General features: G+C 41.7%; 1 protein-coding gene and 2 long non-coding RNA genes across 4 annotated transcripts in view; 2 read left to right on the forward strand and 1 right to left on the reverse strand.

The window, feature by feature from the left end:
- The first annotated feature begins 3,369 nt into the window (after positions 1-3,369).
- The window catches only part of LOC148133030 (uncharacterized), a 47,934-nt gene continuing 28,168 nt past the window's right edge, over positions 3,370-23,135 (forward strand). The window contains exon 1 of the long non-coding RNA XR_015746063.1: positions 3,370-3,621. This is a non-coding gene — a long non-coding RNA (uncharacterized LOC148133030). The remainder of the gene's footprint in view (positions 3,622-23,135) is intronic.
- Positions 7,262-18,312, reverse strand: PROB1 (proline rich basic protein 1). The gene is made up of 2 exons (XM_087947832.1): positions 13,242-18,312; positions 7,262-8,434 (listed from the first exon to the last, which is right to left on the reverse strand). Exon 1 carries the CDS (start codon positions 18,310-18,312, stop codon positions 13,930-13,932), a length of 4,383 nt encoding a protein of 1,460 aa, XP_087803958.1. The 3' UTR covers positions 7,262-8,434; positions 13,242-13,929.
- Positions 17,769-21,711, forward strand: LOC148133031 (uncharacterized). Of its 2 annotated transcripts, none has more exons than XR_015746061.1 (2): positions 17,769-17,925; positions 18,214-21,711. It is a non-coding gene; the product is annotated as an uncharacterized LOC148133031 (long non-coding RNA). The 2 variants fall into 2 exon arrangements; XR_015746060.1 differs by having other exon boundaries at positions 17,775-18,057; positions 18,214-18,929.

Consider the following 23,135-nt stretch of genomic DNA (forward strand, 5'->3'; position numbering starts at 1 on the left):
AGAAAAACCTAGCTAAATGGGTTCTTATTTTCCTCATAAATTGTGGTTAAAGAAACCATGACCAATGATTTGTGAATCCAGTTTATAAGTGGGGCTCTTCCACATGTTCTGCAAGCTAACAATGCTTTAACAGTTTCACTGAAGTGCCTTCAATGGACAGTGTCACCCTCAGCTTATCCTTTTGTGGTTTAAGGGCAGCTACAATCATGCTTTCCTACTCTGCTTCAAAACTAGTGTGTTACAACTTGTACCAGTATGAAATCAGCTTTGTGGATTCCACAGTTTAATTTTACCTAAGCCACATTTGCATTCCCCTTGGATACCATATGGAGCTGCTGGCATGCCCTCTAGTCACTGGTTGCTGCCACCTATGGCCATTTTGGAGGTGTTGCATCTCTAAGAAAAAAAATAGGGGCACATAAATTCTGCACCCCACTGTGCTCTATGAGGTAGGTAGGTCTCAGATATATTATATGGATTATTTATATATTTCTAATACGTTTGCTCAGCTTACCAGTTCCTATCGATTTGAGAAATTGGTCTGCCGGCACATCATTTCTGGTCTTCCACATACATTTGATAAATATCAGTTTGCATACAGAAGAAATAGATCTACAGAGGACGCTATAACCATCACTCTTCACACTGCTCTGACTCATCTAGAATAGCGAGAGGGCTATATGAGGATGCTTTTTGTAGATTTTAGTTCTGCATTTAACACAATTCTTCCACACAGTCTAGTGTCTAAACTTCTGGGCTTGGACTTTCTTATTCAATCTGCCTTTGGATTATGGATTTCCTGTCTGGCCGCTCACAGAGGGACAGATTAGGTAATCAACCCTCTTCAGCCCTTATTCTTAACACTGCTACACCACAGGGTTGCGTGTTGAGTCCCTTACTGTATACTCTTTATGTGCATGACTACATTCCCACTCACGTTAGTAATACTGTTGCTAAATTTGCAGATGATATAACAGTGATGGGACTCATCTCCAGGGGGGATGAGTCTGCCTACCGAGATGAGGTGGACCGGTTGCTTTTGTGGTGTGGAGACAACAACTTGGTCCTCAACACCAATAAGACCACGGAGCTTATAGTGGATTATAGAAGGAACAGATCAGACATCCAGCTCTTGCTTATCAGTGGAGACCGAGTGGAGAAAGTGACCAGTTTTAACTTTCTGGGTGTTACCCTAAAAGAGGACCCGATCTGGGGTGCCCATATTGCAGCCCTGGTCAAAAGGGCCCAGCAGAGATTATACTACCTGAGACTTCTCAGAAAACAACAACTGAATAAAAAACTGCTGGTGACCTTCTACTGTTGCACCACAGAGAGTATTTTAACTTACTGCACCTCTGTATGGTTTGCTAATTGCACAGTGGCAGATAGGATAGCGCTCCAGAGGGTTAGCGTCATTGCCCAGAAGATAATTGTTTGCCCTCTCCCCTCTTTGGAAGAGCTTTATAGCTCCTGCTGCCTTAAGAAAGTTCAAAACATTCTCAAAGATCCATCTCATCCTGGGCAACCTTTTTTTGAACTATTACCATCTGGCAGACGGTACAGAATAATAAAAAAAGGACAAATAGGCTGAAAAACAGCTTCTATCCCAGGGCAGTAGCTCTGTTGAATTCTACTGTATAGTGCAGTGTTGGTGTGGTGTCGGGGTTTTCAATTCAATGTGTGGAGTGTGAAGGATGTGTGTTCGTGTTTATTTTCATGGTCATGATATGCACTGAAGATGATGTTTGATTTCGTTGTAGGAGGTGCAATGACAATAAAGTAAATTAAACATTTGTGCAACTAGTGTGTCAAACAGGCAATAAATAGTCAAAGGCTTTTCTTCTTTTCCATTAGTGGACTGATGAAACTTTTTAAAAAAGCAGGTTCACTGGTGAACCAGTGAATAGTAGATGTTCTCCTCCTTCTCCCCATTTTTCTTTTGTAACTCTGTCAAGTTTCCCTTTTAGCCCAAATAAAAGGAAGAAAAGTCAAATTATGGTTCTTCACCTACCAGTAAACACACTACACAGAAAGATGTTAAGTAGAAAGGGTCATGAACAGAGGGGCCTATTCTAAAAAAATCTACCCATGAAAAACTCGGTGGACTTTCCAGAACTGGAACTTGCTTACCCACCATTTCAATAAATACACATATTGTAGCCTTCTGATTTAGATGAGATTCTTGCAACACACAAAGCCATGAAAGACGATGGACTATATTTACATAAATATTGACCTTTTAAGGCAAAGACACTCATTATGCTGAGCATAATGAACTAGATCTTAGTGAATATGGTGAAAAGTATTTTCCTTTTTTTTTTTTTACTTGAGAATCAAAACAGGTGCTCATTTGATATAGTCTGCTCTAGCTGATATGCTTCACAAGGCTGATAAGTAAATATATAACACCTCTGGCAATGCCTCTTTACCTATATAAAGTCTTTATTATTAAATTACAATATTCATGTCAGTTTTCATATATTATACCTGGTTACATACGCGGTGCATTTTCATAAAATCTCAAGAATAAATAATACACTGTAGAAACTTAAAGAAATATTATAAACATTGCATGATGTCAGTACTGTAGTAATTTCTCTTTATATATCACAGATAGAAGGACATCTTTCCAGACACTCAGCTTGTTCAAGTATATCCCAGTACCGTAAAACAACCAACAGTTACTTAGCCATGGGGTATTTAAGAAGAACCATTTTTTTTCATTAGAAATTATCGTTAAAAGCCCTCCAAGCCAAATATATACAGTAAATCAATGGTGGGATTCAGCCGGTTCGGGCGAACCGGTAGTTATGATTTTGCGCGGTTTGGAGAACCGGCAAATCCCACCACTGGCTGGTCCTGCCCTTTCCCTCCCAGTCACTCCTCATCTCGTCCGCTCACCCAGCATAGCTGCTGCTGCTGCTTTCTGTCTGGCTTTAGCCTTGGAAAAGCCTGCCCTCATAGTTGGACTCCCTTTCTTCCAGCACTCGTACAGGGAATCCCGGGAGCGGCAGCATATTGCGTGCTTTTCACTCCAAAGCAGCCCGGACTGGAAAATGCATGGCCGGGGCGGAGGAGCGGTCCTCCTTAACCATTCTCCAAATTGTTGCTACCGCTGCAAGCCCAGCTCTGGCTGCAAGCATACAATTGTGAGGGCAGGCTTTTCCAAGGCCGGGCATAGAGGAAAACAGCGAGTGCTCCTTGCCTCCCCACGGCTCTCATTCTTTAAAATTTGGGGGGGGAGGGGTTGCACACATGGGCCACTGGGGGGAATCGATGCCTGGAGTGAGAGGGGAGTACAGGCTGACTGGGCGGGGAAGGAATACCGGACTTCCAGCGCTTGTGCGGGAAACCCAGGCTTGCAGCGGTAGCAACAGTTTGGAGGATTGTTAAGGAGGACCGCTCCTCCGGCCCGGCCATTGCATTTTCCAGTCCGGGCTGCTTGAAGTGAAAAGCATGCAATATGCTGCCGCTCCCGGGATTCCCTAAATCAGTGCTGGAAGAAAATCGGCCAGAGCTGGGCTTGGAAGAGCAGCCGATGGACTTCAGGGCAAACAATCTACTCCTCAAGCTCCCAATGCCAGAGCTGGCGAGCTGGAAGAGAGATTCTCCGTTGTGCTGGTGAGTATGTATGGACCGAGTAGGCTTTTTGCTTCCCCACCCTCCTCATCTTGATGCAACATGGTGCAGTCACCCCAATAGAGGTGGAAAATGGGGTGTTTCCATTGGCCCTTCTCTTCCCCCCCCCCCAATGCCTTCTTTTGCCAGCATTTGGCAGGTAGGCTCGGCAGTCATGATCTTTAGATTGGCTTTTATTTTGTCAGCCCAAGAGCAAGGGGGTGGGGAAGGTATGTAGGAAATCGCCCCGTCTCTGCAGCATCGGTCATGTGACTGAGTGGGCGTGGCCAACTCGACGTCAGTCACAGCAAGGTGCCGCTCCACCTTGCCGTGAGTGACATCGAGTTGGCCATGGCCATTCAATCACATGACCCTCCCAAGCCACACCTACCCAACCAGTCACTAGGAGAACCGCTTAAATCCCACCTCTGCAGTAAATATTACAAAATAGTGATCTCTTACATTCACTCTACCAAATACAGACTTTCTCCAAAAACTAACTTAAAAGCTCTGTTTGAGTCTTAATCATTAAAAAAGTATTTTGCACCACAAACCAAGTATTGAAATAAAATTGAAAAAAGAAAGCACAAACAAGAATCGTGTATGAGATTAACAGGCAGATTATGATATTAAATGCTTTTGTGGGTCAGTGTCCACCTGAGATGCATCAAGTGGAACTTCTTTTGGCAAATGTATAGTGCAGATTGGTCTCAAAGATTGTGAGAAAGGAGTCTATCGGTTTACACGCTGCAAAAGATAACAGTTCACCTGCTCTTCAAAGTAATCTACTTTGGCTCTGTGCTGCGGGCATGCAGACAAATCCTGTTCCCGACATCCTTTCATGCCTGGCTGCCAATATAAGGTAATATTGGTGTATGAAATATGAGGGCAGTGTTGTTTGTCTGCTGTGGGGCTTACACAGTGAGACTCTTATGTGCTGATGGATTCGCTTAAAACTCCCTTTCCTAGCCTTTTGCAAAATACTGCTCCTAAAACACATAAGGTTCTACAATAAGGGGGGGAAATCCAGTGGTGCCTGGGTTCTTGATTAAGGTTGTGAATCTACCTAAAAATCACATTTCACATTAAATTAAAAATAGAACTTTTCAGGATTTTCGGAATTCAGATGTTTTATTTTCAATACTGATTCTTTCTGTTTCTCACTCGTCTTCCCCCTTTCTTCTTTATATTACCTTCACTTGACTCTTCCTTCTACAGAAAGGCTAGAAAGGCACAACAAGCAACTCTAACACTTTGCTCCTGTGTGCAGTGGCTGATTAAGGCTCACGGGTGCCCTAAGCACTGACAAATCTTGGTGCCTCCCATCCTTTGTACATACTGTACAATCGAAGCCCTATTCTCAACTTTGTGGTGCCCCCTTTGGGTCTGGTGCCTAAGTACGTGCTTAGTCTGCTTAATGGTTAATACACTACTGCCTGTGTGGTTAGAAAACAGACCACATCTTTCTTCATCTTGCTTGATGGCCAAAAATGAAAGCTCCTCTACCTTCCTCTTGTAGAATTTGTTAAGCCATAGTTCATAGTTTATGATTGTTCTCCTACATGGAATACTTATTGTCAAGTGACTCTTAGCAGCTCCTGCTTGGAACCTGCTAGATCAGTGTCATTCAAACTTGTTAACTTTAGAATATGTGGAGTTCAACTCCCAGAATTCTCCAGCCAGAAATCGTGCCAAGAAAACTGGAAGGATTAAACCAGACCAGAAGGCAATACTGACTTGAAGGCACAAAAGAAAAAGAAAGGGGGGGGAGAAGAAGGAAGGAAGGAACGAAGGAAGGAACGAAGAAAGAAAGAAAGAGAAAAAAGAAAGAAAGAAAGAAAGAAAGAAAGAAAGAAAGAAAGAAAAAAGAGAGAGAAAGAAAGAAAGAAAGAAAGAAAGAAAGAAAGAAAGAAAGAAAGAAAGAAAGAAAGAAGAAAGAAAGAAAGAAAGAGAAAGAAAGAGAAAGAGAGAGAGAAAGAAAGAAAGAAAGAAAGAAAGAAAGAAAGAAAGAAAGAAAGAAAGAAAGAAAGAAAGAAAGAAAGAGAGAGAGAGAGGGAAAGAAAAAGAAAGAAAAGAGAAAGAAAGAGAAAGAAAGAGAAAGAAAGAAAGAAAGAGAGAGAGAGAGAAAGAAGAGAGAGAGAGAAGAAAGAAAAGAAAAAGAAAGAAAGAAGAAAGAAAGAGAAAGAAAGAGAAAGAAAGAAAGAGAGAGAGAGAAAGAAAGAGAAAGGAAGAAAGAGAAAGAGAAGAGAGAGAAAGAGAGAGAGAGAGAAAGAAAGAAAGAGAAAGAGAGAGAGAGAGAGAGAGAGAGAGAGAGAAAGAAAGAAAGAAAGAAAGAAAGAAAGAAAGAAAGAAAGAAAGAAAGAAAGAAAGAAAGAAAGAAAGAAAGAAAGAAGAAAGAAAAAGATGCTGGGGTAAACTCATTAATTTAAAATTGAGCATTTGAAGTTAGCATTATTGCACAAGTCTTGGGATATTATTATCATGAGAAACAAATAGTCCTCAACTTACAACAATTGAACCCAAAATTTCTGTTGCTAAGCAAGACAGTTGTTAAGTGTTTTATGCCCCATTTTACAACCTTTTAGTAACATGGTTATTAAGTGAATCTGGCTTCCCCTTCTGCTTGTCAGAAGGTTGTAAAAGGTGATAAGAGTAGCAATTGCACTTAGACCTATATACCACTTCATAATCCCTCACAGCCCTCTCTAAGCAGTTTACAAAATCAACATATGGACTCCACAATCTGGATCTTCATTTTACCAACTCAGAAGGATGGAAGACTGAATCAACCTCAAGCCCACTTTGAGCCCGTCAGGATCAAACTCCAGGCAGTGGGCAGACTTAGCCTGCAGTACTGCACTCTAACCACTGTGCTCTGGTCATATGACCCCAGGACACTGCAACCATCATAAATACATCCCAGTTATTATGCATATAAATTCTGATCACGTGACGGGGATGCTGCAACAGTCATTACTGTGAGAAAAAAGTGAGAAAAGTCACTTTTTCAGTGCTGTTGTAACTTTGAACGATCATTAAACGAATTGTTTTAAATCGAGGACTACCTACATAGCAGGAGGGGTGTCATCTCACTGTGTTGATGAATCTATATTCCAGTCTGTAAGCTTCAAAAATCATTCTGTAGCTCTTCCACCTTTTCCCATTTGAGATACTTTTGTGGGCCAAAGAAAAAAATGTGGAAGAAAGAGTAAGAAAAGATACAACTGGCTAACAGCATCTAGACCTTTCATCTAAAACTGCTCAATTATCCTCAGTCTCCTTACTAGTAATTCCTCTTCATGACCAGTGGATTCCCTATCCCATCTTCTTTCTTATCCAAATTAACTTTTAATTTTGTTTTCAACTTGCATTTATTTTTTTTAACATCAGAAAACAAAGTCAGTTCAGCAACAAAGGAAAACAAAACATGGGTTTTTATATCCTTTCCAGTCTAAGGAAATAAGATTTGTGAGTATTCTATATATGCTGATCATAGCATAACAAATTATTCTGGGCTTGTTATTTTATTAAATTGTGTGTACGACTAAGCTGCTCTACAGCTTGAGAGCTTAGTCTACAAAACATACACTAAGCCTCTGAAAGTTGTTACTCTTTAAATAAAAAAGTATTGAGGGATCTCAGAGATTGCATATAGTTTAATATCACATAATGCAACATAGCAAAGAAAGCTTTTGCTCAACTGGAGCACATAGTTTGTATGCAGAAGGTCCAAGGCTGAATCTCCATCTAGAGATAAGGGAGAGGAAAAAATCAGCTTGAATCTCTGATGAGGTGCTACCAATTTGTGTCAATTACACCAGGCTAAGCTAGATGACTGGCCATATTCGTATATAGCAGTTTTTCTATAAAAGAAAAATTAATCAGATAGAATTGCTGGGTGACCATGTGGGCAGTATCAAGCTTTGTAGCCTGGCTTAATAGTGAATTACGTACTTCCAGACATTTAGATTAGACATAGCAGGAATGACTCATCTAGATTAGAATCTTTATCACAGACAAGAATGAAGCTTCAAACACAGCAGTACAAGGAAGTGCAAAAAAGGCAATGCTCTTTGAAGTGCAAAGAAGTTGGAGACTTCAATGATGAAGTTCCAAAGTCTAGGCTTCTTCACCTCAACCATCTAAATCATGGGTGTCAAAGTTGATCATGTCACATGATTGACATTTTTTTGCCTTTGCAGCATAGCCTGCATGTGATGTATCTGGCCCGCAGGCCTCAATTCTAAATGAACTGAAACCTGGCAGGTTGTTTGATGTCTAAGGACTTCCCAGCTGCCATAAAAGCTGTTGGTTCCTGCCTCACTAAAGCCAATTCTATTATGCAAATATTGATTGAAAGATGTACTCGGATATGTCAAATGAACCAGAGGCAGCAATGGACCCAAATTTTAGTTGCTTCGAGAATCCTCTTATTTATAAACTAGACTCTTCTCTCTTCGAATAAGACCAAAACAAACATCTTCCTTCTTGGTTTAGAATATAGACAAAGATTCACTATCATATTGGACCAGAGTAAATAGTTAATGGATGTAACCTAGCAAGAAATTATGCTACAAGCAATAGCTATCGCCATTTTTTTTTTACAAGTACACAAACATTTGAGAACTGAGGTGTAAGCTTGCTTCAGGACAGCCGAACAAGATCAAACTCTGACATATTACTTGTACCGACTTGCTTGTGACAATCAGACACCAAAGATATTCTCTCTCATTTCAGAAGTAGCTTAATGTTACAAATTACTGCGCAGAAGAAAATTCCCCTTTCCAGCAGTGACGTGATCCTTGGGTAGCCTGATCTGCTCAGAAACAGATAGAAAGGAGAGAGAAAAAGAGAGATTGATCGTTAATAAGGGAAAGGCTTCAGGTTTGCAGATAACTAGAAACACGTTCACACCACAGTGTTTCCACCAATTTCGGAATAGTTTTTTTCTTCATTTCTCCTAATCTGAAATGCAGAGAACAGCATAAACAAATTACTGCGCTCCTTCCAGCCAACCAGTAGAAAAGTAGAACCTTTCCCCTCCACTACTTTTGCTGGAATAGCAAAAAAAAATCATGCATTCTCCACATTATTCTAAAACGATGAAAAATAAATTGCCAGTGCTAATCCTAGCACGTATTGTGTGCAATTTTCTAGACATTCTGTAAAAAGTCCTAACAGTTTCTGTCAAAGGATATCTGCAAAATCAACAAGGCACTGTTTCCTTTTTTTAAAAAAAATCTTTTGCTGTCTGTGATTGTGAAAGAATAGCATGCTGACAACTGTGCAACCATGTGTTGTTGTTTTCTTAGTAATATTATAGTTGTACGATTACTGTGGCATGAGGTTGACTGGTTTGAAGTTCAGTGTGTTCTGCAAACACAACCAACAAACGCTTGTGACCTTGAGCTAGTCTAACAGAGACACTACGCTGAATAAATTTATCAGATTTCTTGATGCCTGAATCACTTTGCCAGCTTACTGGATTCTAGATCAAGGACTGTGGTCAAGGATGATAGGAATTCTAGATGCACATCTTAGAGACCAAACTTGGAGAAATCTGGTCAGAATAGTTTACATACCAGAGGTGGGATTCAGCAGGTTCTGACCAGTTCTGGAGAACTGGTAGCGGAAATTTTGAGTAGTTCAGAGAACCGGCCAATCCCACCTTTGACTGGCCCCGCCCCCATCTATTCTCTGCCTCCCATTGAGTCCCAGCTGATTGGCTGGGTCTTCTTTTGTTGCCCTGTACAGGAGAACGGAGCTGGAAAGCAGGTTAGTGGGGTGGGGAGGGAATGGGGATTTTGCAGTAACCTTCCCCTGCCATGGCCACCAAGCAATACCACACGCACCAAGCCACGCCCACAGAACCAATAGTAAAAAAATTTGAATCCCACCACTGTCACATAACTATGCAAAGCATCACATTCCCAGCATTTCTGCTTGTTGTCCCTTAAGAAGTTCCAAAGCAGTGGCAGAGGCTGGGCCTCCCTCCTTGCCAGTTGGCAGAAAAACTAAAAAACAAAACAAAATGCCTATTGTCTTAGGTCCTCTGTCAGTTAACTGATGGGCAAAAAATGGCAGAATTTTCATAGTGCCGAGAGGAAACATTAACCCTTTCCTGTGTCCAGTGAACGGGACAGGTAACTTTCCACATCAATGCTCAGTTCAGAGTAAGATTATGCCACCATCTGGTTGGTTTGGCTTTTGCAAAGCAGGTGTTATGAAATTCCTGCTATGGTTTGCTAATCATATTTTACAGCATCCATGCAAAGATATGCAAACAGAGACGAAAGTCATATTTTCAGCCATTCTTTTGCTGTGAGATTTTATTTTATTTTATTCTTTTTCTACCACAGGGAAAAGTCAGTTGGACATAGAGAAGGTATATGATCATAAATGGAAAATCATGTTATCTATGTATCACTAATGCCCATTTACAAAATACAAATTAAATATAGCTAATAAGACAGTGGTGGGATTCAAAAAATTTTCTACTGGTTCTGTGGGCATGGCTTGGTGGGCATGGCTTGGCTTGGTAGGCGTGGTAGGGGAAGGATACTGCAAATTCCCCATTCCCTCCCCACCCCACTAACCTGCTTTCCAGCTCCGTTCTCCTGTGCAGGGCAACCAAAGAAGACCCAGCCAATCAGTTGGGAATTGGGAGGCAGAAAAATAGATGGGGGCGGGGCCAGTCAGAGGCCGTATTTGCCATTTCTCCGAACTACTCAAAATTTCCACTACTGGTTCTCCAGAACTGGTCAGAACCTGCTGAATACCACCTCTGTAAATAAGAGCCTCATCTAGAAGCTTCCCTTAAGAGTTGGAGAAAGCTGCCTCTTAAAGGCTTGGCTGGGGAAAAAATCTTACACTTTCAAGCAAAAAGAAAAAAGCAGTTTAACTGAAAAATGAGGCTATACCTTTGTAACATACATTAATAGAGAAATTATTGAGTGTTTAGATGGCTTCAATGAGGTTCATACACAATGCTAAGCCAAAATAATAATAATAAAAAATCAGATGATAACTTAAATGTTGTATGAGTCCTTACATTATGGTTTGTGAAACTTGTTTTATGGCCTAATATGCTGAATGAATATGTTTTTTTAAATACATTTTATTGATTTTACAATTAAAACAGACCAACAACACATACATAAATGCAAGAGAGAAAAAGAAAATAAGAAAAAAAATAGAAAGAAAAAGATAGAAAACAATTAAAAACATTTTCATCTTCAATAGTTTGTGAGACCTGCTTTTTATCCTTATTTTATGCCATATACACACTTAATCCTTACATATATCTGTATATCACTACTACGATTCTGAATGAATATGTTTGATGAACTATTATTGTGTAGCCATAGCTTATCATGAGGGCATTGACACATTTTTAAAAGAGGTCCAAAGAGACGCACCATTTTCAGCTACACCACACTTTATAGAGGGAAAGCAACACTGACTGAAATTATATTTTCAAAATTGGCAGGGATCAACTGCACTTAACAACTTTCTAGATCTTATCTACACAATTGCAGGAAAAATTGATTTTAAGAGTACAAATCAAAAGAAGGAGCTAGAAGTGATATTAGTAAATGTTGTGGTTGATTCCCTCTCCTCATCTTCACCTTCCATTCTTTTATTTGATCCTGGCACAACTTTGTTGTCTTTAAAAGCTTTACTATTTCAGAAACATTGCATATTATTTTCCTAATCCCTGACATGTTTCTGACCATCATGTAACTTTGTATGTAGCTATACATTTCTGTGAAGGGGAAAAGGCAGAATCATCAGCAAAGGCTGAAGTGAACTAGTAAAGATTGTACAATTGCGGAGGTTTTGTGTCTCACATTAGGTGTTAAATGGAAGGGTACAGACTTGGGAAATCTGAAGGGAAGACCAAAGCAGGAGTAAAGGAGTGATACCCCTTTGAAAAGACACATACTAGGGCCATGATGGCAAACCTATGGCATGCGTGCCACAGGTGGCATACAGAGCCATTTGTGCAGGCACGCAAGACCCAGCCAAACTTACCTGCACTGCGCATGCACGCACCTCCCAAATGATTTTCAGCACATTTGAGGCTGTTTTCGGCCTCCCTAAGGCTTGCGGGAAGCCTCTGCAGCCTCGGGAGGCCGAAAAATGGGCCTTCCTGAAATACCGGAAGTGCCCATTTTCAGCCTCTGGAGGGCCTGTGGAGCCCCCCAAAATGGGCCTTCCTGAAATACCGGAAGTAACCATTTTCAGCCTCTGGAGGGCCTGTGGAGCCCCCCAAAATGGGCCTTCCTGAAATATCAGAGGTGCCCATTTTCAGCCTCTGGAGGGCCTCTGGAGCCCAGGGGAGGCCATTTTCGCCCTCCCGGGGGCTAGAGGGAAGCCTCTGCAGCCTTTGGAGGCTGAAAAATGAGCCCGTTTCATTGGAAGTTTCACCGGCGCAGGGAGGGGGTGTTGTGTGCACATGCACAGGGGGACGGGGTGCATTACCTTCTGGTGCTGGCACGTGCAATTTTTGGCACGGGAGCCCAAAAATGTTAACCATCATTGTACTAGGGAAATGTCTTGCGAAGTTTCTCTTATTAACAGCATTATGATGAGAAAAACTAACCTCACAGAAGTCTGGCCTCTATATTATTATACCAAAAGGCTAGGAATTAGAATAACTTAGGGACAAAAGGCAACAGAAAAGGGAGAGTGATTTTATCTCAGAGCCAGTAAATGTGCTGATCATGATCTTCTTACTCTAGTTTGGCATCCTAGCCTTCGAAAGAATGGATCAAAGTGAAGGGCGGCAACAACAGATTGACTTTACTTCCACTTTTTATCAGCAGGAGTATTTTTCCTGTTGAAAGCAACTGGTATGGCTGCCACTGAAAGAGGCTATCAAGAGAAGAAGAGCTATTTTGTCTTCACAGGCAGACTAGATGGCTTTTAATCGGAGAGCAAGCAGATCTGGTCTGAAAACTCCAGATGCTCATGAGATTGCAGCAAAGATGGTTTAATGTGTCATCTAGATGTTTACAGCCCAGAAGCAATAACCCTCCTTTACCTCCTAATTCCCAGGGGTTTCACAACATCTGGTAATCAAATAGCAATATGGTCATAATGCTGTAGAAATGGAGATATCAACAGCACCTGCCCAAATTCTCTGTCCTACATAATTATTAAAGGAGCCTGCTTTTGTGCTTAGTTGCCTGCTTTTGTGCTTAGTTATCCTGTGTTGGGCACCTCTCTAAGATATGAATTCATCATTTAGCTACATTGGTTTCATAAACTACAGCTTGCTTTTTAATTACGTGAATGCAAAACCAAATCATGAACGTGCGAAGCCAGATATTAACTCGCTCTGTTAATCACACCTAAATATTAAACCTTCTTCAATGAACTCTTTCCTGTCTATTGGCAAGGATTAGTCTCCCTTCTGGTACACTAGCATTGGCATTCGTAACATAGGCCTTCAGTACTAGCCATGAAGAAGTTTCATGGATCGTGATGTCATCATAAAAATGACACCCTGTCATTTGTGTGATGATGTCCTTGCACATGTGATGTCACACACAATATCTTTTGCTATCAACTCACAAATATCCTCCCTTTTTTTTAACCATTTCTGTTGTGCTACTCACCAAGGCTGAAGTCACAAGATCTCTGTCCCTTTCATACAGAGCTCTGGCAAAGATGAAGCTCAGGGGATGATCCCAGCCTTCTCTCAAGTTGTCCAACCCACATGGTCTTCGGTTCTCATAACAAAAGCTTTACTAATTGACTCAACTCTAACGGCAAAAGTGGAATACTGGTAAGAAACAACGATGTCTGTAACTATTGGTGATTTGTCCATAATATTCGTAAAATTGACTGAATGAACATTTCATGTCAACAGAAGAGTTAAAGGTGGTGAACAATTGGATTCCTCAGGAGCAGAATCAACATTAGAACACTGAACTTTATGACATACCTCAAGATACAAACTGAGAACTTGTAAATGATCCTTGTCGGCCGATCCTGGCCCTTCCATCGGAAAAGCCTCCCAAAACTCCCATTGGGTTCACTTAGTACCAGAATGTGGCGTATTATGGACAGAGATGCTTCCATAAAAATACATTTATCAAGGAAGTGAAGTATGTTATCTCTTGAATCCTTCAGAACCCAACAAATTAATAAACTGAACAAAAGGCGGCCAACTTTCCTGCCATATCCTTTTCCAAGATTCAGGCAAAGAGGTTTGGCTTGACGTTTATAAGAAGGAGAAGAAGGAGGATCTGAAAAAACAACAACCCAGTTTTTGGCTGAAGTGTTTCTTTGTTTCATTGCATGTCACATCCTAGGCAAAGGACCAGAACTTGTAGACGGAGAATATAAAACTTGGCTAGGATTAGGACTCGAATTCATCCCAGTGGGAATATAATATAAACTTTCCATATAGTTGCCATCAGGAACCGGAGGAGCTTCATGCTTTGCAAAAGGGTTAAAATCATCACTAAAGTTTGCATTTTCTTGAACAGGGGCTTGGTCTTGGAGATCCAGAGGGCCAGGTGGTGCAGGTGGAGGGGGAAAACCCGGACATCCAGAATATGTCATGTAAGGTTGCCCATAACTTCCCGGATTCATGATCATTGATGGAAAAGGCGGTTGGTAAAGTCCACTGTGTGATGGCAGAGAAGCTGGTGGTATTAACACTTCAATGTATTGCCCCGTCTCTGGGTCATAAAGCATCTTCAACTGAGGTTGTCTTGGGGATTCTACATAATAGCATTTTCCACTCTCGGGATCAACCAGCATTTTTCGATGTGCCTGTAGAGGAGCAGCGAAATGTCTTGTTGGGCTTGGAGCACTTTTACCCAACGGTGAAACTCTTTCATTTCTTCTTGGGAAACTGGGGGACTCTTCATGTCTTAGGGGCAGTTGACCATGGCATGGGGCATTATATAACAAATTATCAGAGGGAGTTTTCCTCTCCATTTGTTTTGGTGGGAAAAATTCATTGCTCATTTTATTTCCAGATAGGTCCACTCCTGGCTGGAAAGAAACGTTGGAGGTGAATGAAGCGTTATCCATGTGCAAAGGTGGCGACTGCTTAGGGTCTGGCTCGGATGGATGTGTTTTCACAGGAATAGTTAAGTAATTTGCGTTGTCAGCTTGGGTGGTAGAAAAATACTGTTCATTTGTTGCCTGATGGCTATTATTAAAATAATCACATCCAGAGTCATGGACTTTTTCACCAGAGGTTTTTGGGGTAAACATCGAATTTGACACAAGCTTGATTCCCTCCATATACTCTCTTGCTGTTAATGGATTATCTGAAATTATACTTTCTGAATAGTTTATGTGGTGGCCGTCTAAGGGTTTTCTGTCTTCCAATGCTGTTGTTTCATATATTCTATCAACGTATTGATTATTTGTCGGAGTTTGCATCTGCAAGTTTGGAGTATTTATGACTGAAGCTCGGGTAGCTTGTGGGTACCTATAGTTTTCACAGGATGGCAGAGATTCAGAAAATATATTTTCTTCTTTTGACAGGACAGAATAACCTTTACCGTCTTTGGGACCCACTGTGAGGGTTTCGCAGGATCGATGTTTCTGATAGGGCAATTCAGCTTCTTGCGCTTTACAAGAGTCCAGCCTACGACTTTTAGTTGAACGATTATTTTCTCTCATTGAGATTTCTTGGACGTATGCCGATGGTGGGATCACAATGATCTCAGATGAAGCAACAGCTTTATTTTCTCTGTGATTAAACTGAGGCCAGGTTTCTTTGTTCGTCCTATCGTCTACTGCAGAATAACCCACCCAGGGGAAATGGTCAATTGCTGTTGTGTGTGGCTGCTTGGAGATAGGACTGTTCACTTGAATATTAAGCTGAGATTCTTTCTTGATGGTGGCGGAAGCAGGTGTGATGTTTAATTCACTCCGCTCACAAAGTACCGGCTTCTTTTCAACGGGGGGCTGAAATTCTCTATTTTCGACTGCTAACTTCTTGGGCTGAATTGTAGTAATATGCACCCCAGATTCACCCATTGCTGAGCATTTGTTTGACACCATGGGAGGAAAATGGTCCCTGGACTTCTTTGTACTGGCCTCCTGGAGAGAAAGCATTGACATATCTAAGCCTTCAGTGTGATCTTGCTTTTTCTCCTGTGTGTGACTTCTTGCCGGTATATAGTCTTTCCTACATATGGAGGTGCAGTGTATGAAGAGAGGAGAGGTGGTAGTAGGTTCCTTTGGAAACCCAACTAAGTAGCCATTTTCACTTTTTTCTGCACTAGAACTCTGGTCAGCACTGGAATCTTCTGTGGATTGAAAGCCAAGGTTGTAAGTCTCATTCACTATTTTTCGAACATCTCTGGATTGATGTGTCCTTACATCCCGTTTGTCTGGCATGTGAGTAGTTCCCTCGGTGAAAGATGCTTCAGGACAATCGAATCTGCCAGTGTTCTGGAATTTGCCAGAAGCTGGAACAATGATTGAGGACAGCTTCATGCTCTGAAATGTCGGCATCCTCTTGGTGGCGAAACCTCTGTCCCAAGAGGTGTGCCTGAAGGCATTGGGAACACTGGGCTTATTCTTCATCTGTGGGACAAGTTTCATTTCTTTAGTTTTGGATACGAAGGTGTTCCTAGAGGTATCTTTGGGCACCGCAAGGCTTGAAGGTTTAAAAGGAAAGGTATCTTCTTTTGAATGCAGGGCCTTCTTTTGTTGGATAGCTCGCTGCTTCAGATTCGGCCATGGTTTTTGTGACTTTGCAAACTTGGGGACCAGAGGCAAGGTTCTGGGGTCATCCTGCATGGCCTCAAACACGGCTCGGGCTCTCCAATATTCCTGCCTTTCCCCCAAGGCCTGTTTTCTGATGTTGCTCGATTCTAGCACGTTCACCCCGCCTTCTGCCGAGACAGGGAGTCTGTCCAATGGAGAGTCTTCTTGGTACTTCATTCTCTCATTCAGCTCATTAAACGTATTCTTCAGTTTGTAGACATTCTCCCTGAGCTGCTTATTAAGCACAACTCCCTTTGTTGGCCTTAAGGCATTTCTGCTGCCCTCACTGATAGCTAGAGGTTCAGACCGCTCGCTGTTGGTGGAATGGCTCTGCACGTCCTCGGTTGAGAAACTGCAATCAGATTTGGACAAAGAACTTGACTTGCCTTCTAAGCTATCCCCCTGGAGATCCGTACTGATGGAGGAAGGGACCGAGGAAGGTGAACTGTCCTGGATGGAAGCTTGCTCCATTTTAATCCTTTGCTCATATTGCAATTTTTTAGCTAAGACGTTTTTCACTAGATTGGAAGCAAGCTTGGTTTTGGTATAAGCGTTGCCTAGAGAAGCCGCTTTTAGAAACTGTTTATAATTGATCCGAAACTCATCACTAATATTCCTCCCCTTTGCAGACAGGTCTTTCCCTGGCTGTGTGAATGACTGCATGGATGCAGGCTCACTAGGAGCACAAAAGCCCGTCTCCTTCTTCTCCTTCCGTCTCAACTGGATCTGGCGTTTGGGCACCATTCTCTTTTTAGACAGGCTCTTTCTGCCATCTGCATTCTCTTGTCTGAGATCAACGCACTCAAAGCATTCCTTCCCCAGGACTCCGCTGAGCAGTTCTGTTTCTGGGTCTTTGCCTGGTGTTGGGAATGGCCAGTTTCCTTTGCTGTGGCCAACCACCCTTGTTTTCCTCTGATCACTGCACGCCGGCCACCTGTTCAGTCCATTACAATCATCTGGCAAGGAATTGGACAGGCTGGATGACGTCCCATTACTAGAACTATACATATCTAGGTAACTGCCTTGAGGACACGAGAGACTCCGGAAAGACCCAGCGGTGAGCTTCTCCACTTCATTATCAGCCTCGTCGGAGTCACTCAAAACACTTGAATTTCCCACAAAATATCTGGGGCATGCCGATTTGCTACTTACAGGACCATGAGGTCGACTGCCAAGGCTGCTCTTCTTCAGCTTGCGAGCACTGGGCAACATTTCCTTGGATTTATCAGCACTGAATTGTGCAGGATGATCCAAGTATTTAGATCCGCTGCTGTCTCCTGACTGCAGCCTTGGTGTGACTAGACCCATTCCGCTACTGCATACTGGGTCTGAGCTATTATTAGCTTTGATTGACGTCTGAACCTGTTGGCTTGCCTTACCATTGGAACAGAGTTTGTCTCTCCAGTTTTGATCTTTTATAGCACTGGGGAGGTCTGCTTGCAGGCTGGGCACTCTCACCCCTTGGACTGGCATTGAGCCTCCTAAAGTCTTGCTCTTATTTGGGGGGAAATGAACTTGGATGTCTCCAGAAGTTGCAGAAGAACTATTCCTTTGTCCTTGGTAAGAGTTGTTGAAACCATTCAAAGTCCTGTGGGGTTGTCTGGCAGGAGCTGTGGAGATTCTGCTTTGGCGAGCAAGTTTTGTCTGATCTGCAGAGAGGATCAACATTGCTTGTTCGTATTCCGCGTCACAGTAAGTGCATTGCACGATACGGTCGCCTTCAGCTTCTTCCAAGTATTCAATACAGTCTTTGAAACTCTCGGCCTCTTCTGAGCTCGGCGCTGAACGGTAAGAGCTAGAAGTGTCGGAGGTGCAATTGCTAGAAACATGGCTCTCTTCTTTCTCTAGGGCTGAGTGGACTCTGCAGCTGTAGTTGCTCAGCGCTTCTTCGTTCACTCCATCAGGCTGAGAAGACAGCGGGCTCTTCCTTGTCACAGAGGAGAACATTTTTGGTGCTGTGGAGATCCTGTGAGTTTGTAATGAGACAATAGGAGACTGGATCCTTTTTTCATCCTGGGTGCAGCTGGGACTCTTCCCACTCAACCCTGAGAACTTGATCTTCTAATTGAAGCTCAGGTTCCACCTCCACTCCCCCTGTCTTTAATCCCCTCATGAGAAAAAAAAAGGCCAAATTCTTGGTTCGGTCATGTGTCTTTGCAAACCGTGCCGAGAAAATAGAAACACATACACACACACAGGCACACACATATAAACAGTATGCTATAAAAACAGCATACAAACTAAAATATCACTGCGACCTCTGATTGCTTGGGGGAGAGAGAGGGAGGAGAGAGAGAGAGAGAGAGAGAAGTATCATGTGTCAATATGTAATAGCTGGTTTCAAAATGCAACTTAATCTGAAAAGTGAATGCTTTGCAGAACACCTTTTGCCCATAAAAATGAGTTAATATAAAATTACGGTAACCTCTGGAATCTTCAGCTGGCAATCCAATTAAAGAAATGTTTTTGAATGGTGTTGATTTTATCTACATACAGTTGCATAAAATAGTAGTGAGAACAAAGGGGGAAAGTATCTGGAAGGATGTTGTCATGGGATAATTTTTTTTTAAAAATCCCTTCTACCTCTGTCCTTATATATCTAAAATGTTCATGAATAAGATTATGGGGGTGAGAAACTTAGTCAAGGAATTCTGTTGCACATCATCCACTCTATTAGCAATTCATCCTAAAGGTGACTACTAGTCTGGCAGTTTAGTGAAAAGAAGGACTAGGGGTGACATAATAGCAGTGTTCCAATATTTGAGGGATTGCTATAAAGGAGAGGGAGTCAATCTATTCTCCAAAGCACCTGAGGGACAAGAAACAATGGATGGAAACTAATCAAGGAGAGAAGCAACCTAGAACTAAGGAGACATTTCCTCACAGAACAATTAATCAGGGGAACAATTTGCTTTCAGAAGTTGTGGGTGCTCCAACACTGGATGTTTTGAAGAAGAGATTGTCTGAAAACAGTATAGGTTTTCCTGCCTGAGCCGGGGGTTGGACTAGAAGATCTCCAAGGTCCCTTCCAACTCTTTTATTCTGTCACATCTGAAACCCAGTACATAGTTCGTTCCACTTTGTTTTCTCCATCAGATGATTCTTCACGGCAATGAGTTTGCAGAAACTACTTCATCTTTCCCCAGCCCTTTCTCCTCCTCCTCAAATCAGCCAATTGCTCAATTTTGAATCCACCAACAAATCTACATTGCCAATGTCGACTTTAAGTCATGTCTCTGAGGGCTCCATTAAATCAACAAGTGTCCCTTATCTCTCCTGTTACACATCAAAAGTAAAACACAAAAAGGCCTATTTTGGGTGGTTGTTGACATGATTATGTGCTGGTGAAAGGTAGCTTTAGGCCAAAATGGCTTCCATCTGTGAACCATGAGGAGAAAACAAAATGAGTGTAAAGATTGATGAGGAAATTGGGTTTCCATTGGTTTGTTATTAGAGCCATATAAGTTTTTGCAGTAAAAGCAGAAAAAAAATCACTGCGTGAAGCAGTTTGATATAATGATTAAGCTGCAGGTCTAGAAACCAGGCGACTATGAGTTCTCGTCCCAACTTAGACATGGAAGGAGGCTGGGTGATTTTGAGCCAGTCTTCTTTTTTCTCTCTCAGCCTAACTCACCTCGCAGGGTTGTTGTTGCTGGGTAAATTGAAGGAGGAAGGAATATTACGTAAATTTGCCATCTTGAGGTAATAAGAAAGGTGGGATGAAAAAAAATATAAAAATCTAATGATGGACTAAATCTTAAACTCAGATAGTAGATGGTTGGAATAGGGCTGTTTTTGTGTTATACTTTGTTTGCAAATGATTTAAAAATTGTAAACTGCCTAGAGTGTAGTTGGGTATCAGGTGGCATTACTATAATTATAATTATATTATTATAATAGGAGCTTGGGTCCTTCAGAGGTTAGAATGCAGGTCTTGCAAGCTAACTCTGCCCACAGACAGGAATTTGTTCCTGACCGGCTCAAGGATGACTCAGCCTTCCATTCTTCCAATGTCCATAAAATTAGGAGCCAGATTTTGGGGGGCAATATGCTGACTCTGTAAACTGCTTAGAGAGGGCTATAAAGCACTATGAAGAGGTATATAAGTCTATTGCTATTATCCGGTGATTAATTTTTAAGATAAACTAGAATGACTTCAAATCAGTAACTTTTGAGGCAAGAGACATTATGAGCATTGTCACAAAATAGTTATTGGGGTAGTGGGAAATTTGGTTTTCCAATTCACAAAATTATGGAAATGATCAATCACAAGACAAAACGATAAACCAGCAATACCAAAGGAAAAGTAACTTGGCAAAAGGTAGATCAATTTACCAGGAACGCTGAGGCCTTAATTGCAGAATTCAGATCCCCTCTTTCTGAACATAGTTTTCTGCTCCAATATTCATGTTTCAAAAGACAATTTGATGAGAAACTGCCAACTCAACAAGGCAAAGCAAAGATGATTCAGACCCTCAAATCCAAATCAGATGCCTCTCAGGCATAGCAGACAAAAGAAAAAAACTCCATTTCAAAGAGATGACATTAGGAAAACATTCACAGGAGCAAAATAATGGCCTATTGCCCAATCTTTATTTCACAGACAAATATGTGCAAAAATAAATAGGCATGCAAAACCAGGCAAATAAGTCAGCTAATGTCCACACTTGCTTACACTTGCTTACTCAAACTACCCAAGGAGCTGCTGACACAGTTCTACAGAGGAATTATTGAGTCTAGCACCTGCACCTCTATAACTGTCTGGTTTGGTTCTGCAACCCAACAGGACAGACACAGACTTCAGATGATAATTAGGACTGCAGAAAAAACAATTACTACCCACCTGCCTTCAATCGAGGACCTGTATACTGCACGAGTCAAAAAAAGAGCTATGAAAATATTTACAGACCCCTCACATCCCGGACATAAACTGTTTCAACTCCTTCCCTCAAAACGACGCTATAGAGCACTGCACACCAGAACAACTAGACACAAGAACATATTTTTCCCAAAAGCCATCACTCTGCTAAACAAACAATTCCCTCAACACTGTTCAACTATTTACAAAGTGTACACTACTATTACTGTTAATCTTCTCATCACTCCTTATCACCCATCCTCTCCCACTTGTGACTGTGTGGCTGTAACTTTGTCACTTGTATCCTTACGATTTATATTGACTGTTTCCTAGTATGATTTGATTGCTTATTGTACCCTATGACTATCATTAAGTGTTGATTCTTGATTCTTAACGAATGTACCTTTTCTTTATGTATTTATTTACACCAAGACAAATTCCTTGTGTGTCCAATCACACCTGACCAATAAAGAATTCTATTATTCTATCTATCTATGATGCAAACAAAAAACACCAAAGCTGGCAAGCACAGAGTTTGAATAGGCACAAAATGAAATGATCTCTTCATTTGGTCTACAAGTCCCTTTGGATGGCTTTCACACTCCAGTTGTCTTTTTTCTGTTTTATTATTTTTTTCCTGGGCCCATGTTAGAACAAAGTGCATGCATACATACATAGTGATATTCTGCTTCTCAGCCTCTCCCACTTGGTTTCTCCTGCCAGCAGAAGCTCTTTTCAGAGGGTGTTTAAGTGAGGTGTCCAAATTGGGACTTCTGACTTGTTACTAAGGCAGTTTGGAAGCCACCCCCTCCTGCTTCACCCTTATTCCTGGTCTCCGGTCAGGACAGAAAGTTGACACTGTGACCACTTGCTGCTAGAACACTCCTGCCCTCTTCATTCCATTTCATAGCAGGCCAAATGCTTTGCATAGAGAAGACCTCGCTCCCTTTCTGGTGTCTCCAGATAGGACTGAAAAAATGTCTGTCTGAAAGTTTGAAGAGCTGCTGCCAGAAGATCAGATTGCTTCAAGAGGCATGAAGTTACGTCCCCACAAATTCATTCAGCCTGTCAGGCATTTGTTTTGTTTTTTTAATTGGAAAACTGCTTGCTAATTCTCCCCAGCTCCTAATTCACTGTTCTTAGTGGTGGCTCAATGGTTAAGACGCTGAGCTTGTCGATTGGAAAGGTCGGCCGTTCGGTGGTTCAAATTCCTAGCGCCGTGTAGCGGAATGAGTTCCTGTTACTTGTCCCAGCTTCTGCCAACCTAGCAGTTTGAAAGCATGTAAAAATGCAAGTAGAAAAATAGGGACCACTTTGGTGGGAAGGTAACAGCATTCCATGCGCCTTCGGCGTTTGGTCATGACCACGGAGACGTCTTCGGACAGCGCTGATAGATAGATAGATAAATTTATTGTCATTGTGCTCAGGAACCTGAGAACAACGAAATAAAGTGCTCTTTCGCAACATACAACTAAACAACACCAAAAGACATATACAAATAACAATATAAAACAAATTAAAACATAACAATTAAAAACTGTACAACCAGGATATATATATGTTAAGACCACCAGATTCATAACTCTGCATTTAACCTGATCACAGCACTTGGGTAAAAGCTATGTTGAAATCTACTTGTCCTGGCTTTCAGCACTCTATATTGTCTTCCTGATGGTAGGATCTCAAACATCGGGTGGCCTGGATGCGAAGGGTCTCTCAAGATCTTTTGTATCTTCCTTCTACATCCCATGTTGTACAAATCCTCCAATGAGGGAAGAGGACATCCGCTGATCTTTTGTGCCCTTTTTATCACTCTTTGGAGTGCCCTTTTCTCCGCCTCTGTACAACTCCTAAACCACACACAGAGGCAATAAGATAAAATGCTCTCTATAGAGCTTCGATAGAAGGCAAC

The sequence above is a fragment of the Notechis scutatus genome, chromosome 1, assembly GCF_049901735.1.
Source record: "Notechis scutatus isolate UNSWTSFEM ecotype Mainland chromosome 1, rNotScu1.2, whole genome shotgun sequence".
Lineage (NCBI taxonomy): Eukaryota > Metazoa > Chordata > Lepidosauria > Squamata > Elapidae > Notechis > Notechis scutatus.